Below are 14,901 nucleotides of genomic sequence, written 5' to 3'. Positions count from 1 at the left end.
TATCAAAAATATTAAGGACTCAATTTTTTTTTTGAGCAACAAGGACTCAAACGCCATGAATAAATCTTTTCAACAAGCCATGTACGGTCTTCTCCTTCGTCTCAACGCCATATCCATACCATATGCACAAACAGCAGCCACAACACCATCATATTTAATAGATTCTGAAGTTGTTCATGATGATAAAGATGGAGAAAATTCGAGCAGTTATCCAGTTTCAAAGTTGAAAACATAATAGGCCTAATAAAGCTAATGGGCTGACGAAACTTTATGGGCCAGCAAATTTTGAGAGGGAAGAAACCCAAGAATGGGATAAACGTTAGCTTCATTTTTCAAATTTAAATTAACCATACATTTTAAAAAAATCTAAATCAAGATACAAATTAGATAATTACACGCACACTACTTACTGTGCAAGGAACTTAATTGAAAACTAACGAGAGGAGAATAATAACACTTGTTTCTTTTTTTTTTCCTGGGAGTGTTGCACAGAGAGAACTTGGTCCGTCTCTAACCTTCCTTGGCTGTTGAACTATCAAGATTTAAATAAAAAATAAAAAATCAGTGGGTTTATATAAAAATGACATGAATCATTCCAATAGTAATCGAACTGTACCAAATTATACAGCCAAGAGATGAGATTTTACAAGTGAACAGAGATATGTAAAAGGTACTGAGACTCGGATATATTACATACCGTTGTAACATAATGGCCTGTGGTGGCACTACTGATAAGTTGGAAAGAAACTTCTTTTGCGGAGGATAACTACTTGCAAACAAGGGATCCATGGAAGCTCCGGGGTTCTCGTTTATACAACTATCCATAAGCCGGATTGACAAACGAGGTGGAGAGGAGGACTGAAACAAGTATCAGATGTTAGTGAACAGTAGTAACTTCCTCAATGAAGAGAAACAATGTGGGGTATTGGTTTTAGGGTTCTTACACATTCCAACCGATACATATTTTCATCGTGAAGGAGGTTCCTGGCGTTTTCATAATACACTCTGTCAGATTTGTCACACTCATACAACTTAAGAAGCTTATTGTCCATATCGTCCACTACAACAGCTTGAAGCTGCAAAAAAAGAAGGAATGAATGTAACTGATCAAAAATTAAAACCAAAAAGAAGGCTGGTGACGCGAGAAGTTTGTTACCTGTTTAACCAATCTGTATAATAGTTTGTCCAAGGTGAATAAAACATAAGACTGGTTTCCAATAATAGCTCGACATTCGTCCTCAAACTCGTAATTTTCAACCGAGCCATTAAGCAGACTAAACAGAGCACTCATAAACCTGCACAAACAAGGTATACGTACCTTGCATAAGGATGTGGTGAAGCAGCAGTATCTTTCGTGTTTATCCGATTCATTTCACTGCCACCTGTGCAATATGTTTTTGCAGACGATATTCTCTCGTAAAGGACCTATTGATATTCAAATTAACTATGAGTTCAGGCTTTTTAATCTGAGAAGGCATAATTAATTATAAGAAACGATTGAACCACCCACTCGATGAAGCCTGAATAGAACATAAAAGTCTTCATTCCCGTAGAATACTCTGGTGGTAACATCTTTACTAGCCTCCTTGGACCTGGGTGGTGGAACAGCAAGCATCATCTCCAGTAAATTGTTCCAGAGTCTCAGAACTTTACTCATCTTCTCTTTGTTAGAATATATCTCCTCACACGAGAACTGGACTAGTTTGAACACATCTTCATGTATACTTCTGTCCAGATACTCATATTCCAAGTGCGGAATATTAGATTCTTTCCGAGACTTGTCTTTCAGGTCCTTGATTTCAGACACCAGCGCTGGTCATATTCAAGCAAAGAAAGATTAAACATTAAAAAAATGAAACAAATGTATGCAATGAACGGTCTTGCTTACCTTTGGCACTCAAGTTCTTAGGATCTTGCTGCTTGAAAGAGAAGCTGCGGTGATCAAGTGATTTGTAATGGTATTTCCCATACACATCTGCCCAGATCAAATTAAGATCTTCACGGCATTTTGTCCATTCATCTTGTCTCTGCTTCAAACGAGTCAGAATCACAGGAAGTGCAGCCGCTGGATGCTTGCGTATTATCTCTGTCACGTCAACACCATGGTCCCCATAAAGTCTCTCTATACACCTTAAATTTAGCGCTGTAACAACAAAACAGAAAATGTTAAGACAAGAGATGAAACAAAGAGAGAGAGAGAGCTACAATCACTGAACGTCTAAAGACCTGTGAAATGGTCTTCAACCACGAAGGAGCCCTCCTCTAGACTGATTTTATTCTCAGTGATGCTATTCAGCAACTCTTGTCCCCTTTCCGCTGCAGATCCCGCAGATTCCAACAGCATATCCAACTCAAATCTGTAGCAAGAAGAAGAAGAAGCAAGTAACCAACCGCAACAACATACAAAAGCTATCATCTCCTTTATTGTAAAACGGTACCTGTCATCTTCACATTTAAACAAGCTTTCCTCATACTTGTTTCTGCGCATGTGCTTAGAAGAGTAGTCTTTGACAGAAACCCAGTGATCATTCAAGAAAACAGCTTCTGATGTCTCTCTGTGGCGCACAGAAGGCAGTGGATACTGCAAATAAAGATATAACAGTCAGTAGACTTCTTAAAATGCCAATATAGAGCTCTGAAGATCAAATTTACTACATCTTAAGGGAGGAGCCGGTAGCTAGGAGTGCAACACATGCAATCGGATAGATCAAGCTCATGAATAGATTTCCCCATGTACTTGTCCTTCTTGGATCGCTCCTTTCCTTTAGCAGCCTCTCTTTCTTTTTCCTCCCCATTCCTTGGACTAGATAAATCTTCTTCTTTGCTAAGTGACTCTACGGCAAGTGTACAACCCAACAGTGTTAGTAAGAATCTTAAATACATTGGTACTCTCACAAAGCTCAGAGAACTGATTAAACTCATCCAAGAGATCAATGAATTTTCTATATATACTAAAAGCCTGCTTACCTTTAAGATTGTTTTCCTCATAATGTGAAGCAGCAGGACCAGAGTAAGCTTCAAAACTCTCAGATGACTTTCTCTTCTTTGGAAAATGCTGCAAAACAGCTTCCTCTTCTGCTTCTCCTTCAACGTCAACGTCCAAATCACGGCTTCTCCTTTCTCTATACTCTCCTTCTCCACTCCTTTTCTCGGCTCTGTGTGCATCATCGGCATTAAGGTGAACACTATGATCAGGGTCACCCCGAGAAGCAACAGCCTTATCTGGTTGGGGATCCTGATGATGAAAAAACGAAATGACATGAAACCAGAGATGTGACAACAATAGTAGAGTGAGGAAAAAATGTAAACCAATACCATATATACCTTGACTACTGCCACAACAGGAGGAGGGACTGATCCTGGTTCATCACAGCGTTGGGCCTGACTCAGGGCTGCTGAATGAGTCGTCAAAGACACTGAAAAACACCTAAAAAATCCTTCAAGCGAATCCGGGTGGTCCTCAAAGAATTTTAATACCTAACAAACAAACAGATATTAGAACTATAAACAGTATATATAGGAGAGATACATATACACTCAAGCTGTGAGATTACTACCCCATTGTAAACCTCAGCTATGTTCTTATCAAACAGATACAATTTCAAGATCTCCAAGAAAGACTTAAGGACATCTTCATGGTGCTGGAACCGTTTCTGCAGTATTAAACAAAACAACAAAAAGAGACAGTAGGTGGGGAAGGCACTTCCAAAGAAAGCAATATACTAGAAACTTTTTTTTTTTTGTCTTAACCTTGATGTTATTTATTAAAGGAGCTAAGCCTTGCTCAATATTCTTATTTGGTGGTAGAGCTTCTTCTTCTTCATCATCATCAAGGGCTATTTTAAATCCCTCAGGCAAAAAGATGTTAAACCCCAAAATGAGATTGTTATGCCCTTTGAACAACACCTTCACTCGTGCAACCACGTCAGGTAGATCGGTCCTGTAAAAAATAAATGCAAGATGAAGAGTGTTGCCAGGCAAAAAAAAAATATCAGATATATAGGAAAGCAACAAAAGGTGTTACCTTTGATGCCTAAAGTCTCTCAGAATCACAAGGAACGTATCAATTGTATCTCTTTGATCTTGAAACACCTTCTTAACATACTTCATGTAGGACAAGCCATCATGGATCGTGAGCCCCGATCTACTGCTGTGCCATACACAATACAAGCTCTTCTCACTTAGTTAAAAAAAATATTTTAAGTTAAGTTCAACAAGTACATTTAAGTTAATCCCCACTCATTTTCCTTAGACCACCAACTTGCCTGATTTGTAAAAAAAAATGTCAGATAAATAAATTGCATGGAACTAAATCTGAACCAACTATAAAGAAAAAAACAACATAAACCCTAAACCCTAAATCTCATAGCTATGAATGAGAGTTTAGATTTTCTAAAAAGGAGAGCTCTTACGATTTGCCACGAGAGGAGGCCAGAGGAGGAGAAGACACAGAGGCGTTAATATCATCACTCCTCCGCTTCATTGCTTCTTGTAGAAAACACTTCTATTACTAACCCACCACCACTACCCCTACCCCTGTTCACATGAGTTCTCAAAAACCTTTGGAGCAGCTGGACTACGTCGGAAGCTGTTGCCTTCTTCGACTTGTTTCAGCGGCAGCTAGCAAAAATAATATTTCATATTTTTTGATGGGCCGAGTCAAGGCCCATGAAAATATCTTCTTTGGGCCTTTAAGTAAATCCGTTAAAGATAAAATAGTACAAACTAGGGTTTTCTTCTCATTGAAGAAGATATATAAAGGAGAGGCGGAAACCGCAGAGATATATTGACTGCTATCTTCTTCATAGGATCTTTAGTTTTTCTTTTTTCTTTTGTGTGTGTAGGATTTTGAATCGTTCTCTGAGATCAGCTGATGAGCAAATACTGCAACAATATGAACTATATGATTATTAGTATTTTATTTCTCTGATGATCTAATTTTTGTTTTTCTTCTCTCTGTTTGGTTGGATTAGGAACAAGAGATGTGATGAGTAACTTATTGGTCCGTGTTTCTGATTTACCGTGACCGAGAATTTTTAACCAACCTCTGATCTCTGTAGCCTATTTTCCATTTGTTTTTCTCCTACTGAAAACATTAACAAGTTTTAGTATTTGGCTCTGTGATTACTTTGCCATATCGGCAGTATACGCTATTCTGAATACAGTATGAAAGATACATATTTTTATACTTTATGAGAGCCTTATTATACACACTAGTATATTTTCTGATTATATAATGTAATTTACAGTCTTCAAAATAAAAACTTCTGCTGTGATGATCTTTTGAATAAAATTCACATGTCAGACTTCAGAGATTCATTAAGGATCAGTGAGAATAAATATTCATAAATCTGAGCAGTTTCAATTTTTTTTTTGTGCAATAATTGCTTTGGATTCTTTCGTTAGTTGTTTTCATATGTTGAATTGTTATGTTATCAGATGATGAGCAAATACTGTAACAATATGATGGATCAAAATCCTCATGATTCTTAGTATTTAAGTCTCTAATGATCCGATTTTGTTTTTCCTCATTTTCTTTTTCACATAATTATGTAGAATTATTAGTTATTCCTCAGATTTTTGGTTTTCATTGGGTTTTTACTAAGTATTGATTGTAAAAAGAGATATGATGAGTAACAAATTGGTCCGTGTTTCAGATTAACCATGACTGAGAATTTTACACCAAACTCTGATCTTCATTTGCCTTTCCTTTGATTTGTTTTCTCAGAATTCTCAGCTCGCTAAGATTGCTCAATGACAATGTATTCGCCCTAGCCCTATTCGAATTCATAGACTACTATTGTAACTTAGTGACACCTTCATTAACTATGTCAATTGCATAGCAAATCGAACGTGTTGCATATATTACGCAAAGCTTTTCTTGCGATGGCATGGACAAAAAGTTCAATGACAGTAATTTCGCTGAATATTCGCAATTACGAACTATAAAATAAGAAAATTCAATTTCGCTACGCAATTTCAATGACACAACACATCACCTAGCTTTGACTGTATGACTAGAAAATCTAATTTTGTATCATCTGCATTGTGTGTTCTTAACTTCTTATTTATAAGTTTATAACATAAGTATTTACGGTAACATAACCCGTTTGAACCAAGTTAAATAAAACGTTCATCAATGTATACAGACCGTCTCCTCTTTTTTTTCTCTTGTTAACAAAGCGTTGCTGCCCACTATTCTATGACAATCATTCAAATGTAAGATATTGAAGATTTTTTAAGGATACTCTAATTGTGACCAAATATGTATTACCTTATCCGTTCAACTTGGTGTATATACAAATTAACTCTGTAATATATACATCCATGTAAAATCCCCTTGAGTAATCAGACGTACCTTTTGCATATGAAGATGGAAATGACTGTGGATATGTTGCTACATTATGACATGCAAGGAAGTGAGTCCCATCCTGATAAGCCTCATCAATGCTAATCAATGTAAAAGAGGATGAGAGAAGTTAGTAGAGAGCAAGTGAATATGCATGATGTGGCATCGATGTTGAGCAAGTTAAATAAAACAATCACAAACAGTATGTCTGTAGTTGAAGTTGGGAGAATAGTGTAGGAAGAAACTTAGACCATCTGGAATTATAGTGGAAAATAGGTTTCCGTTGGAGATGTCATTACTCATTTATACCCAAAAAAAAAAGACTTGCTCATTTTACCTTTTTTTTGCTCATTTTACTTTGGTTTCATGCTTTGTATGTTGTTGACTGAACACGCAGGAATGTGATTGAGAGATCAGAACTTGCAAAGCTATTATTGTTATCACAAGTTATGGACAATCTATAAGGTTGGTGATATTACCTTTTGCAGCAGCCTTTTGAAATAAGAAAAGTATGGCTGTGATGTATAGAATTCTCCTTTTTTGAATATTCATATTTGTTCACTCCTCTGTTACAAGAAGTAAAATATAATTAGTGGACTAAATTATTAGAAGACAGTTTAAATATAAGCCTCATTTATGCCCACATTTGCTGCTCTTTTCTATCACTGACTGGATTAGAATATACTTATTTGATTTGGTTAGTGGACCTTAATTAAACGATTAGTATTATTTAATTAAAAGCCAAATCTATATATATATATATATATGCTAAAAGAATATCGATTCAATGCAACGTCCCTGACGCCTCAATTTCCTCGTTTCGTTTCTTAACCGCACTATTGCTCTGCTTGCGATCATCGTTCGTTCTCCACCAAGTAACGTTTTCGCTGATCATCTTATCGTCTCTGTCGCTCGATTCATATCTTCGTCACACCAGAATTGTGCGATTTGGTCGATGTTCGTACTACTCTTCCTTCAATATAATTGAACGCACTTTGGGGAGCTCAAGAGAAACGTCTTAGTGGTAACAATATAGAGCGAGAGAATATGGGGACGGAAGAAGGAGCAGGTGGTGGTGTCGATAGGAAGATAACGATCGGAGTCTGCGTCATGGAAAAGAAGGTGAAGTGCAGCCCCGAGGTTTTCTTTCCTTTTTTTAAATTGAGTTTCGTTGAGTTTTTTTTGTTTTGAATCGGTTGTGGTCTCGCCTCAGAGATTGTTCGCTTGGATTTTTTTTGTTTGCAGGTTTTCTCGGCTCCCATGGGTCAGATCATGGACAGACTTCAGGCGTTTGGCGAATTTGAGGTATGACTGTTATCGGCCGAGTTAATCCTAATTCTGTGATTCCATATTATGTTTTGGTGTATTCTCTCTATTTTACTTTTTGTTACCGCTTTTTAAATTAGATCATACATTTTGGGGACAAGGTTATACTGGAAGATCCAGTAGAAAGGTATGTGTATGATGACCAACTGTATTTATATTTCCTTTTGGTTTTGCAGTCTTGTATATCATCTCTTTAATTGATGTGATTTGTAACACGTTTGTTGATTAGTTTATTGGGAGAAAGATTTTAAGATTTATTCTAGTACAATTATATTCTGGGACCACTAGTAGTTTACTTCACCTGGGGAATTTTCTGTTTCAGTTGGCCTATTTGTGATTGCTTGATTGCTTTCCATTCCTCTGGATATCCTCTTGACAAAGTTCAAGCATATTCTTCTTTACGAAAGTGAGTGAGTGACTTCTGTCAAAAACTTTTGTTGATGATAATGTTTAGTAAACTGTGCTTACTTTTTATATATTTTGAGATGGCCTTTTCAAAACTTCTATGATTCAGGCCCTTTTTAGTGAATGAACTGGATCCGCAATATCTTCTTCATGACCGCCGGAAAGTGTATGAGGTAACTCATTTTTGACCTGCATGAGAGTGCATTTCTAATCACCTTGTCATTTTTTTAGTTTTCATGTTTCCCACTCATTTGTTTCATGAAATAGGATAATAGGATGCTTTTCTTCTTGATTTAATCTAATTGTTCTATTTATGCGCATCTGTAGCATCTGGAGATGTATGGTATCCCAGTTCCTAGGTATGCTTGTGTCAATAGAACTGAACCAAACCAAGACCTTGATTATTTCGTCGAGGAAGAAGACTTTATTGAGGTTAGAGGTGAAGTCTTCTGGAAGCCATTTGTGGAAAAGCCCGTCAATGGTGAGCTCCTCTTCCCGAATCTTTGATCTCTCTATATTTGTTGAGTGCTTCTTTTGCGGGTACTATAAGGTTAAACTAAAGGTGAAGTATTCTGAATTGCAGTTTTTTTTTTTAATTCTCTACTAATCATATACTTTTGTACTTGAAAAGGTGATGATCATAGCATAATGATATACTACCCTAGCTCAGCAGGTGGAGGCATGAAAGAATTGTTTCGTAAGGTACTCTGCATTTTTCTGCATAAGTTGGATTTCCGTGGACTCATTTTTTTGGTCCTTCTATTGTAAATATTTATGGTTATAACCGTAGTTGAATCATCCACTACTTGTCTTTCGGCAGAACTTGTCTATCTTTGTTGATCCTAGTTTTTGTTTTAGATTGGGAATCGTTCAAGTGAATTTCATCCTGACGTCAGAAGAGTAAGGAGAGAAGGTTCTTATATATATGAGGAGTTTATGCCTACTGGGGGAACTGATGTCAAGGTTCTGTTTCTGATGCTTCTAGATAAGCTTATTATGTTTTAGTCCATGTTTGAGGCAACAGCATCTTTTGTACATTGCAATGGGTTCACTCTGGGCTTTAGCAAGTTTTCGACTGAATGTCCACCCTGAAATGCAGGTCTACACTGTGGGTCCTGAATACGCACACGCTGAAGCAAGAAAGTCACCTGTTGTTGATGGTGTAGTTATGAGAAATCCGGATGGGAAGGAAGTAAGTTTTCCAATCAATACCAAACAGTTCCACTTTTGAAACCTTGATGGAGTTTGTGTTTCATTAAGGAATATAATGCTGATGTTCAAACTTTGATGAGTTACTGTTATTTAATGAACAGGTGAGGTATCCGGTTTTGCTTACACCTGCTGAGAAGCAAATGGCGAGAGAAGTTTGCATTGCTTTTAGGCAATCGGTATGTTGTGATTCTCTATCATAATGCTTAGATTTAAGATCATTGAACTGAATTGTAAACTACCAATAAACTGATTAAAATTCTCTCTTTCATACTCTGTTCCACAACAGAATCCGTGCTTCCAGTGTGATCAGATAGAAGGAATGATTACGTAATTTGATTGAAAGATACTCTAACTAATTTATTGATTGGTTTCTTCTGCTTCCAACTAAATGCTTGGTAGCGTGATACAAATTATCCTCTTATCAAAAGTCAAGGATACACACATGTTCTTGGTGTTTGCAGGCAAAATAGAAGATATTAATTTCTGATATCATGCATTAACGGAAACATTTTAATGTTGCAGGTCTGTGGATTTGATCTGTTACGATCTGAGGGAAGTTCATACGTTTGTGACGTTAATGGATGGAGTTTTGTGAAGAACTCTTATAAGTGAGGAGATACCAGTCTGGACTTATATTTTCCCTTCTGATTGTTCTTTCAATTATATCTTGGCATGCAACAAATCATGATATATATGCTGGCGATGACTTAGCTTAATAAATTATGTTCATTCAGAGTATTTTAATCAGAAATGTCACATGGCTTTTTCACTGTAAGGTATTATGACGATGCTGCTTGTGTGCTACGGAATATGTTTTTTGATGCAAAGGCTCCTCATCTTTCTTCGACAATTCCTCCCATTCTGCCATGGAAGATCAACGAACCTGTCCAATCTAACGAAGGTCTAACTCGCCAAGGAAGCGGCGTCATTGGAACATTTGGGCAGTCAGAGGAGCTACGTTGTGTCATTGCTGTTGTCCGGCAGTATGTCTTAACATATGATCTACTGTCTTTTCTAAACTCCTCTATGTTCACCCAGGCTCTGAGTTTTTTTTATTTTCCCTTGACAGCGGTGATAGAACTCCTAAGCAAAAAGTGAAACTAAAAGTTACAGAGGAAAAACTGTTAAACCTGATGCTTAAGTACAATGGAGGAAAGCCAAGAGCTGAGGTGAGAGGCTCAGGCTTTTCTATCTTCACATTCGTCCAGTGATATTATTATGATGTGCAATTTTAATTATCCTTGCAGACAAAGCTTAAAACTGCCGTGCAATTGCAAGACTTATTGGATGCCACACGAACATTAATTCCTCGTACAGGGTAGACCTTTGATAGTGATCTTATGACTTGCATTACACTTACTGCTCTCAGCATTTTACTTGCTTGAGTGGTACTCTCAGATACACAATTTCTTACTAATAAATATAGCCAGTAGATCCTTGGCTTTCGTGTATGGGTCTTCTCTAGCTGCTTCCTTTGTTACATATTAGCAGTAACTAACTTATTGTATTTCTGTTTGATGTTTAGACCAGGTGAAAGTGATAGTGATGCAGAAGACCTTGAACATGCTGACAAGCTTCGACAAGTTAAAGCTGTTCTTGAAGAGGTTGTATGTCTTGATAATTTAGAGTTACTTTCCTTTTTTTCTGAGCTCTAGCTTTATGATACAGATTGCTCTCTTTTTTGCAAACTCCATCTCATGTCATAGATGTGTAAAACGTGCAGGGTGGACATTTCTCTGGTATATACAGAAAGGTTCAACTAAAGCCGCTGAAATGGGATAAAGTAACAAAAAGTGATGGTGACGGTGAAGAAGAACGCCCAGTGGAGGCTCTTATGATACTGAAATATGGGGGCGTTTTAACTCATGCTGGTCGACAACAGGTAGTGACACTGTTATTTTGTATCAGAAGATGATGTTAAATGCATTGCAATCTTCAGTAATGTTATTGCTGATGGAGGGGTACTTTATGTTAGCATATATATAAGATCATTACAAGGGGTTGACATATTGTTTAATGTTTGCTTGATTTGTTTCCACAGGCAGAAGAACTTGGTAGATATTTCCGAAACCATATGTATCCAGGTGACGCACTTGATTTGCTTCGATTTGTCCTATCATTTCATGATCCACGTTCCATATGTTCATACAGTTTTCTGAAACAGTCCATTCATTGTGTTGATAAATATATGATTTATTTCTGGCTGGTTTATAACTAAATGGGATATGCTTGCAGGTGAAGGAACCGGTTTGCTCCGTCTCCATAGTACATACCGTCATGACCTTAAAATTTACAGTTCTGACGAGGGACGTGTTCAGGTACAACTTTATACCGTTTTAGTAGTGAAGATAACCATAAAGCATTGAGATATTATCTTCAGTACTCTGTATATGCTTCATTCGTTCCCCAACCCCAGATCAAAATATGAATGTAGTTGCACGACTTGCAGATGTCTGCAGCTGCTTTTGCTAAAGGCCTACTTGACCTAGAAGGACAGCTGACTCCAATTCTGGTTTGCCTTTTTCTTTTGCGAGGTAGTATCGTGCTTTGAAATGTCATAAACATTAAATTTCTTATTTTTTTTGTCTAGGTTTCTCTTGTTAGCAAGGACTCTTCCATGTTAGATGGCTTGGATACTGCAAGCATTGAAATGGAAGAGGCCAAGGTTTTTCTCTCTCTTTTCTTATTAAAAATTGATTGTGGATTCAGAAGATATGAAACGAATGAAAGCATGTTCTAACACACGTCTGAAGCATCAACCAATAATTACGTAGTGATTATATTCTAGATTAGATCTCAAATGCACTTGCTCATGTTTCTTATGGCTGAATTCGATCTGCTTTAAGTTGGGTGAATTATATTCTCAATATTCATTAAACAATCATGTCTTCGTGTGTAGTTATTAATAGCTTTGAATTTCTTTCCTAACTTTCTCCCAGGCTCAGTTGAATGAGATCATAACCGCCGGCACAAAGTTGGTACATGATTACTCCTCTTCCGAATTACCTTGGATGATCGATGGGGTTGGACTTCCTCCTCACGCTAATGAGAGCCTACCTGAATTGGTACTCACGTTTTCTTCTTTAAGTCTATTATCATCTTGCAAAGCCATCATCAGTATCATTTGATTTTTTAACTGCAGTTTTCTTCCATTTTTGACTAGTATTCTCTTTTAAAAGAGAGCCCATAGCGATTGATATTCTTTATACTCAGTGTTGCTTGTCTGTTTACTTTCTAAATAAATAGATAAAACTAGCTAAAAAGGTGACTGAACAAGTGCGGCTACTTGCAAAAGATGAAGAAGAGAATCCCGCTGAGCCTAGCGCTTATGATGTAGTCCCTCCCTATGATCAAGCAAAGGCCCTTGGAAAGTCAAACATTGACGTTGGCCGTATTGCTGCTGGATTACCTTGTGGTAGTGAAGGATTCCTTTTGATGTATGCTCGGTGGAGAAAACTCGAAAAGGAACTTTACAACGAAAGAAGAGAGTAAGTTTTAATGCTTGTCAAGTTTTCATCCTTATTGTCTGGAACGAGTGTTTTTTCTAATGGCACTGATAGTTGGAATCAAATGCAGCCGATTCGACATAACGCAGATTCCTGATGTTTACGATTCATGCAAGTAAGCTTTGTATTTCAGTTCATTATATATCGATCCTAGCTAGCTTTTTTAATTGCTCTATTCTGAATATCGTGCAACGTTTTGTCAATGCCAGGTACGACCTGTTACATAATTCTCATCTCAACCTGAAAGGACTAGACGAACTCTTCAAAGTTGCTCAGGTATGAACTGAATACAAAAACTGAAGACTCTCTTCCATTTTTTTGAAACTTCAATGGTACATGCTACATCTCTGTTTTGCATTTTGATCATGAACTATGTTGATTAACCAGTTATGTGGTGTGGTTGCAGTTACTTGCAGATGGTGTAATCCCAAATGAGTATGGGATCAATCCACAACAAAAGCTCAAAATCGGTTCAAAGGTGAGTTCCTCAACGTTGCATTCTAGCTCCCACAAAGGCATAGTAATGAAATCATTATTTTCAGATGGTCTCGTCCCTTACCCATATGCTTCATTTTTATTGTCTGTCTTTTAAATTAAGATTGCTCGTCGCTTGCTGGGTAAAATCTTGATTGACCTGAGGAACACTCGAGAAGAGGCCATGAGTGTTGCTGAACTGAAGAAAAGTCAAGACCAAGTCTCGGTGTCGTTATGTTCGCCGAGAAAGGAGGATAGATGTAGTCAACCAAAACTTTTCATTAAAAGCGATGAGCTAAGACGGCCTAACACTGGAGAGAACAAAGATGACGATGAAGATAAAGAAACCAAGTACCGACTAGATCCAAAGTAACTGAAAGTCTCTGTTCTTGTTTATAATGGCATAATAATAATATCTTCTCTAAATTCTTAATATCATCGTGTTCCCTTTAGGTATGCAAATGTCATGACGCCTGAACGTCATGTGAGGACACGCCTCTACTTCACATCTGTGAGTTTCTTCTTCCATTAATTATTTACTGCTACATGCAAGCATCCGCCTGTATAAATGCATCCACATGACTTTCTGCTATGTAATGTAATGATATGCTAGGAATCACATATACATTCACTGATGAACGTCCTAAGGTATTGTAACCTCGACGAATCTCTTCAAGGAGAAGAAAGTCTCGTCTGCCAAAGCGCATTGGAACGCCTTTGTAAGACTAAAGAGCTTGATTACATGAGCTACATTGTCCTAAGACTGTTCGAGAACACTGAGGTCTACACTGCACCCGCCTTTTCTCTCACAAATTCATGCTGTCAAGCTGTTATGACACTGAAACCTAATAACATGTTACCTGCAGGTATCTCTGGAAGACCCGAAACGATTCAGAATCGAACTAACATTTAGCCGTGGCGCAGATTTGTCTCCCTTAGAGGTATAAATGCAAAGACCAAAACCCTTCTTCGTGGTTTTATTATTGAAGTAACGTCCTAACTTTTTGTTGATCTACTAACATAAAATGGTTTTGATATTTATAATGTTACAACAGAAGAATGACGAAGAAGCAGAATCGTTACTGAGGGAACACACACTTCCGATAATGGGACCAGAGAGACTTCAAGAGGTTTGTTCGTGTTTGACACTTGAGACAATGGAGAAGATGATACGTCCATTTGCAATGCCGGCCGAGGATTTCCCTCCGGCATCAATTCCGGCAGGCTTCTCCGGTTACTTTTCGAAAAGCGCCGCCGTGCTCGAGCGTCTTGTAAAACTCTGGCCCTTCAACAAGAACTCCACGTCTAACGTGAAAAAGCCAACAACGTAAAAATGGGTAAGAACTATGCTCAAATCAATTTCCTTGTTGGACCACACATTGTGGGGTTATTTTTTTTCATTCTTTCTAATTGGGTAAGAACTAAAAAAATGTCCATTGTTTCGTTTGTCAGAATCGTTGGTTAATTGTTTTTTTTCTGTTTTGAACAATTCTTTTTTTTTTTTGGTTTAGCAATATAGTAATGAAATTCCCAAGCTTGTAACAAAAACAAACAAAAGATGATTTGAAATTAAATTGGATTCCATCGCGTACCTCGAGGAAAAGAAGAAAGAGAGATTAGGTATAAAAT

The 14,901-nt window shown here is 37.4% G+C and overlaps 1 protein-coding gene, 5 non-coding genes and 1 pseudogene across 8 annotated transcripts; 6 read left to right on the top strand and 1 right to left on the bottom strand.

Moving 5' to 3' along the window:
• Window positions 1-310: 310 nt before the first annotated feature.
• On the bottom strand, window positions 311-4,590 carry LOC108816781 (paired amphipathic helix protein Sin3-like 2; annotated as a pseudogene).
• A 274-nt stretch (window positions 4,591-4,864) lies between these two features.
• Window positions 4,865-4,935, top strand: LOC130498207 (small nucleolar RNA Z199). Its single transcript, XR_008937127.1, has one exon. It is a non-coding gene; the product is annotated as a small nucleolar RNA Z199 (small nucleolar RNA).
• A 44-nt stretch (window positions 4,936-4,979) lies between these two features.
• Window positions 4,980-5,055, top strand: LOC130498280 (small nucleolar RNA SNORD18). Its single transcript, XR_008937195.1, has one exon. It is a non-coding gene; the product is annotated as a small nucleolar RNA SNORD18 (small nucleolar RNA).
• A 59-nt stretch (window positions 5,056-5,114) lies between these two features.
• Window positions 5,115-5,201, top strand: LOC130498208 (small nucleolar RNA U54). Its single transcript, XR_008937128.1, has one exon. It is a non-coding gene; the product is annotated as a small nucleolar RNA U54 (small nucleolar RNA).
• Window positions 5,202-5,264: 63 nt separating this feature from the next.
• LOC130498209 (small nucleolar RNA R64/Z200 family) lies at window positions 5,265-5,362 on the top strand. Its single transcript, XR_008937129.1, has one exon. It is a non-coding gene; the product is annotated as a small nucleolar RNA R64/Z200 family (small nucleolar RNA).
• Window positions 5,363-5,431: 69 nt separating this feature from the next.
• On the top strand, window positions 5,432-5,513 carry LOC130498205 (small nucleolar RNA Z199). Its single transcript, XR_008937125.1, has one exon. It is a non-coding gene; the product is annotated as a small nucleolar RNA Z199 (small nucleolar RNA).
• Window positions 5,514-7,149: 1,636 nt separating this feature from the next.
• LOC108816778 (inositol hexakisphosphate and diphosphoinositol-pentakisphosphate kinase VIP2-like) lies at window positions 7,150-14,856 on the top strand. Of its 3 annotated transcripts, none has more exons than XM_018589346.2 (30): window positions 7,150-7,471; window positions 7,595-7,654; window positions 7,756-7,802; window positions 7,998-8,081; window positions 8,190-8,253; window positions 8,408-8,561; window positions 8,712-8,782; window positions 8,939-9,043; window positions 9,180-9,272; window positions 9,394-9,468; window positions 9,815-9,900; window positions 10,069-10,275; window positions 10,362-10,461; window positions 10,540-10,610; window positions 10,818-10,896; window positions 11,016-11,174; window positions 11,334-11,376; window positions 11,528-11,610; window positions 11,742-11,804; window positions 11,883-11,957; window positions 12,232-12,357; window positions 12,539-12,780; window positions 12,869-12,913; window positions 13,008-13,074; window positions 13,205-13,276; window positions 13,397-13,641; window positions 13,726-13,783; window positions 13,886-14,053; window positions 14,139-14,213; window positions 14,328-14,856. In XM_018589346.2, exons 1-30 carry the CDS (start codon window positions 7,397-7,399, stop codon window positions 14,601-14,603), a joined length of 3,168 nt encoding a protein of 1,055 aa, XP_018444848.2. In that variant the 5' UTR covers window positions 7,150-7,396; the 3' UTR covers window positions 14,604-14,856. The 3 variants fall into 3 exon arrangements, with proteins under 3 accessions (XP_018444848.2, XP_018444846.2, XP_056846537.1); XM_018589344.2 differs by having other exon boundaries at window positions 7,150-7,489; XM_056990557.1 differs by lacking the exons at window positions 7,150-7,471; window positions 7,595-7,654; window positions 7,756-7,802 and having other exon boundaries at window positions 8,013-8,085.
• Window positions 14,857-14,901: the final 45 nt, after the last annotated feature.

Source organism: Raphanus sativus, chromosome 7, assembly GCF_000801105.2.
Source record: "Raphanus sativus cultivar WK10039 chromosome 7, ASM80110v3, whole genome shotgun sequence".
NCBI classification, from domain to species: domain Eukaryota; kingdom Viridiplantae; phylum Streptophyta; class Magnoliopsida; order Brassicales; family Brassicaceae; genus Raphanus; species Raphanus sativus.
The sequence above is the reverse complement of the archived record's forward strand: the minus strand, read 5'-3'. Positions and strand labels throughout refer to the sequence as shown.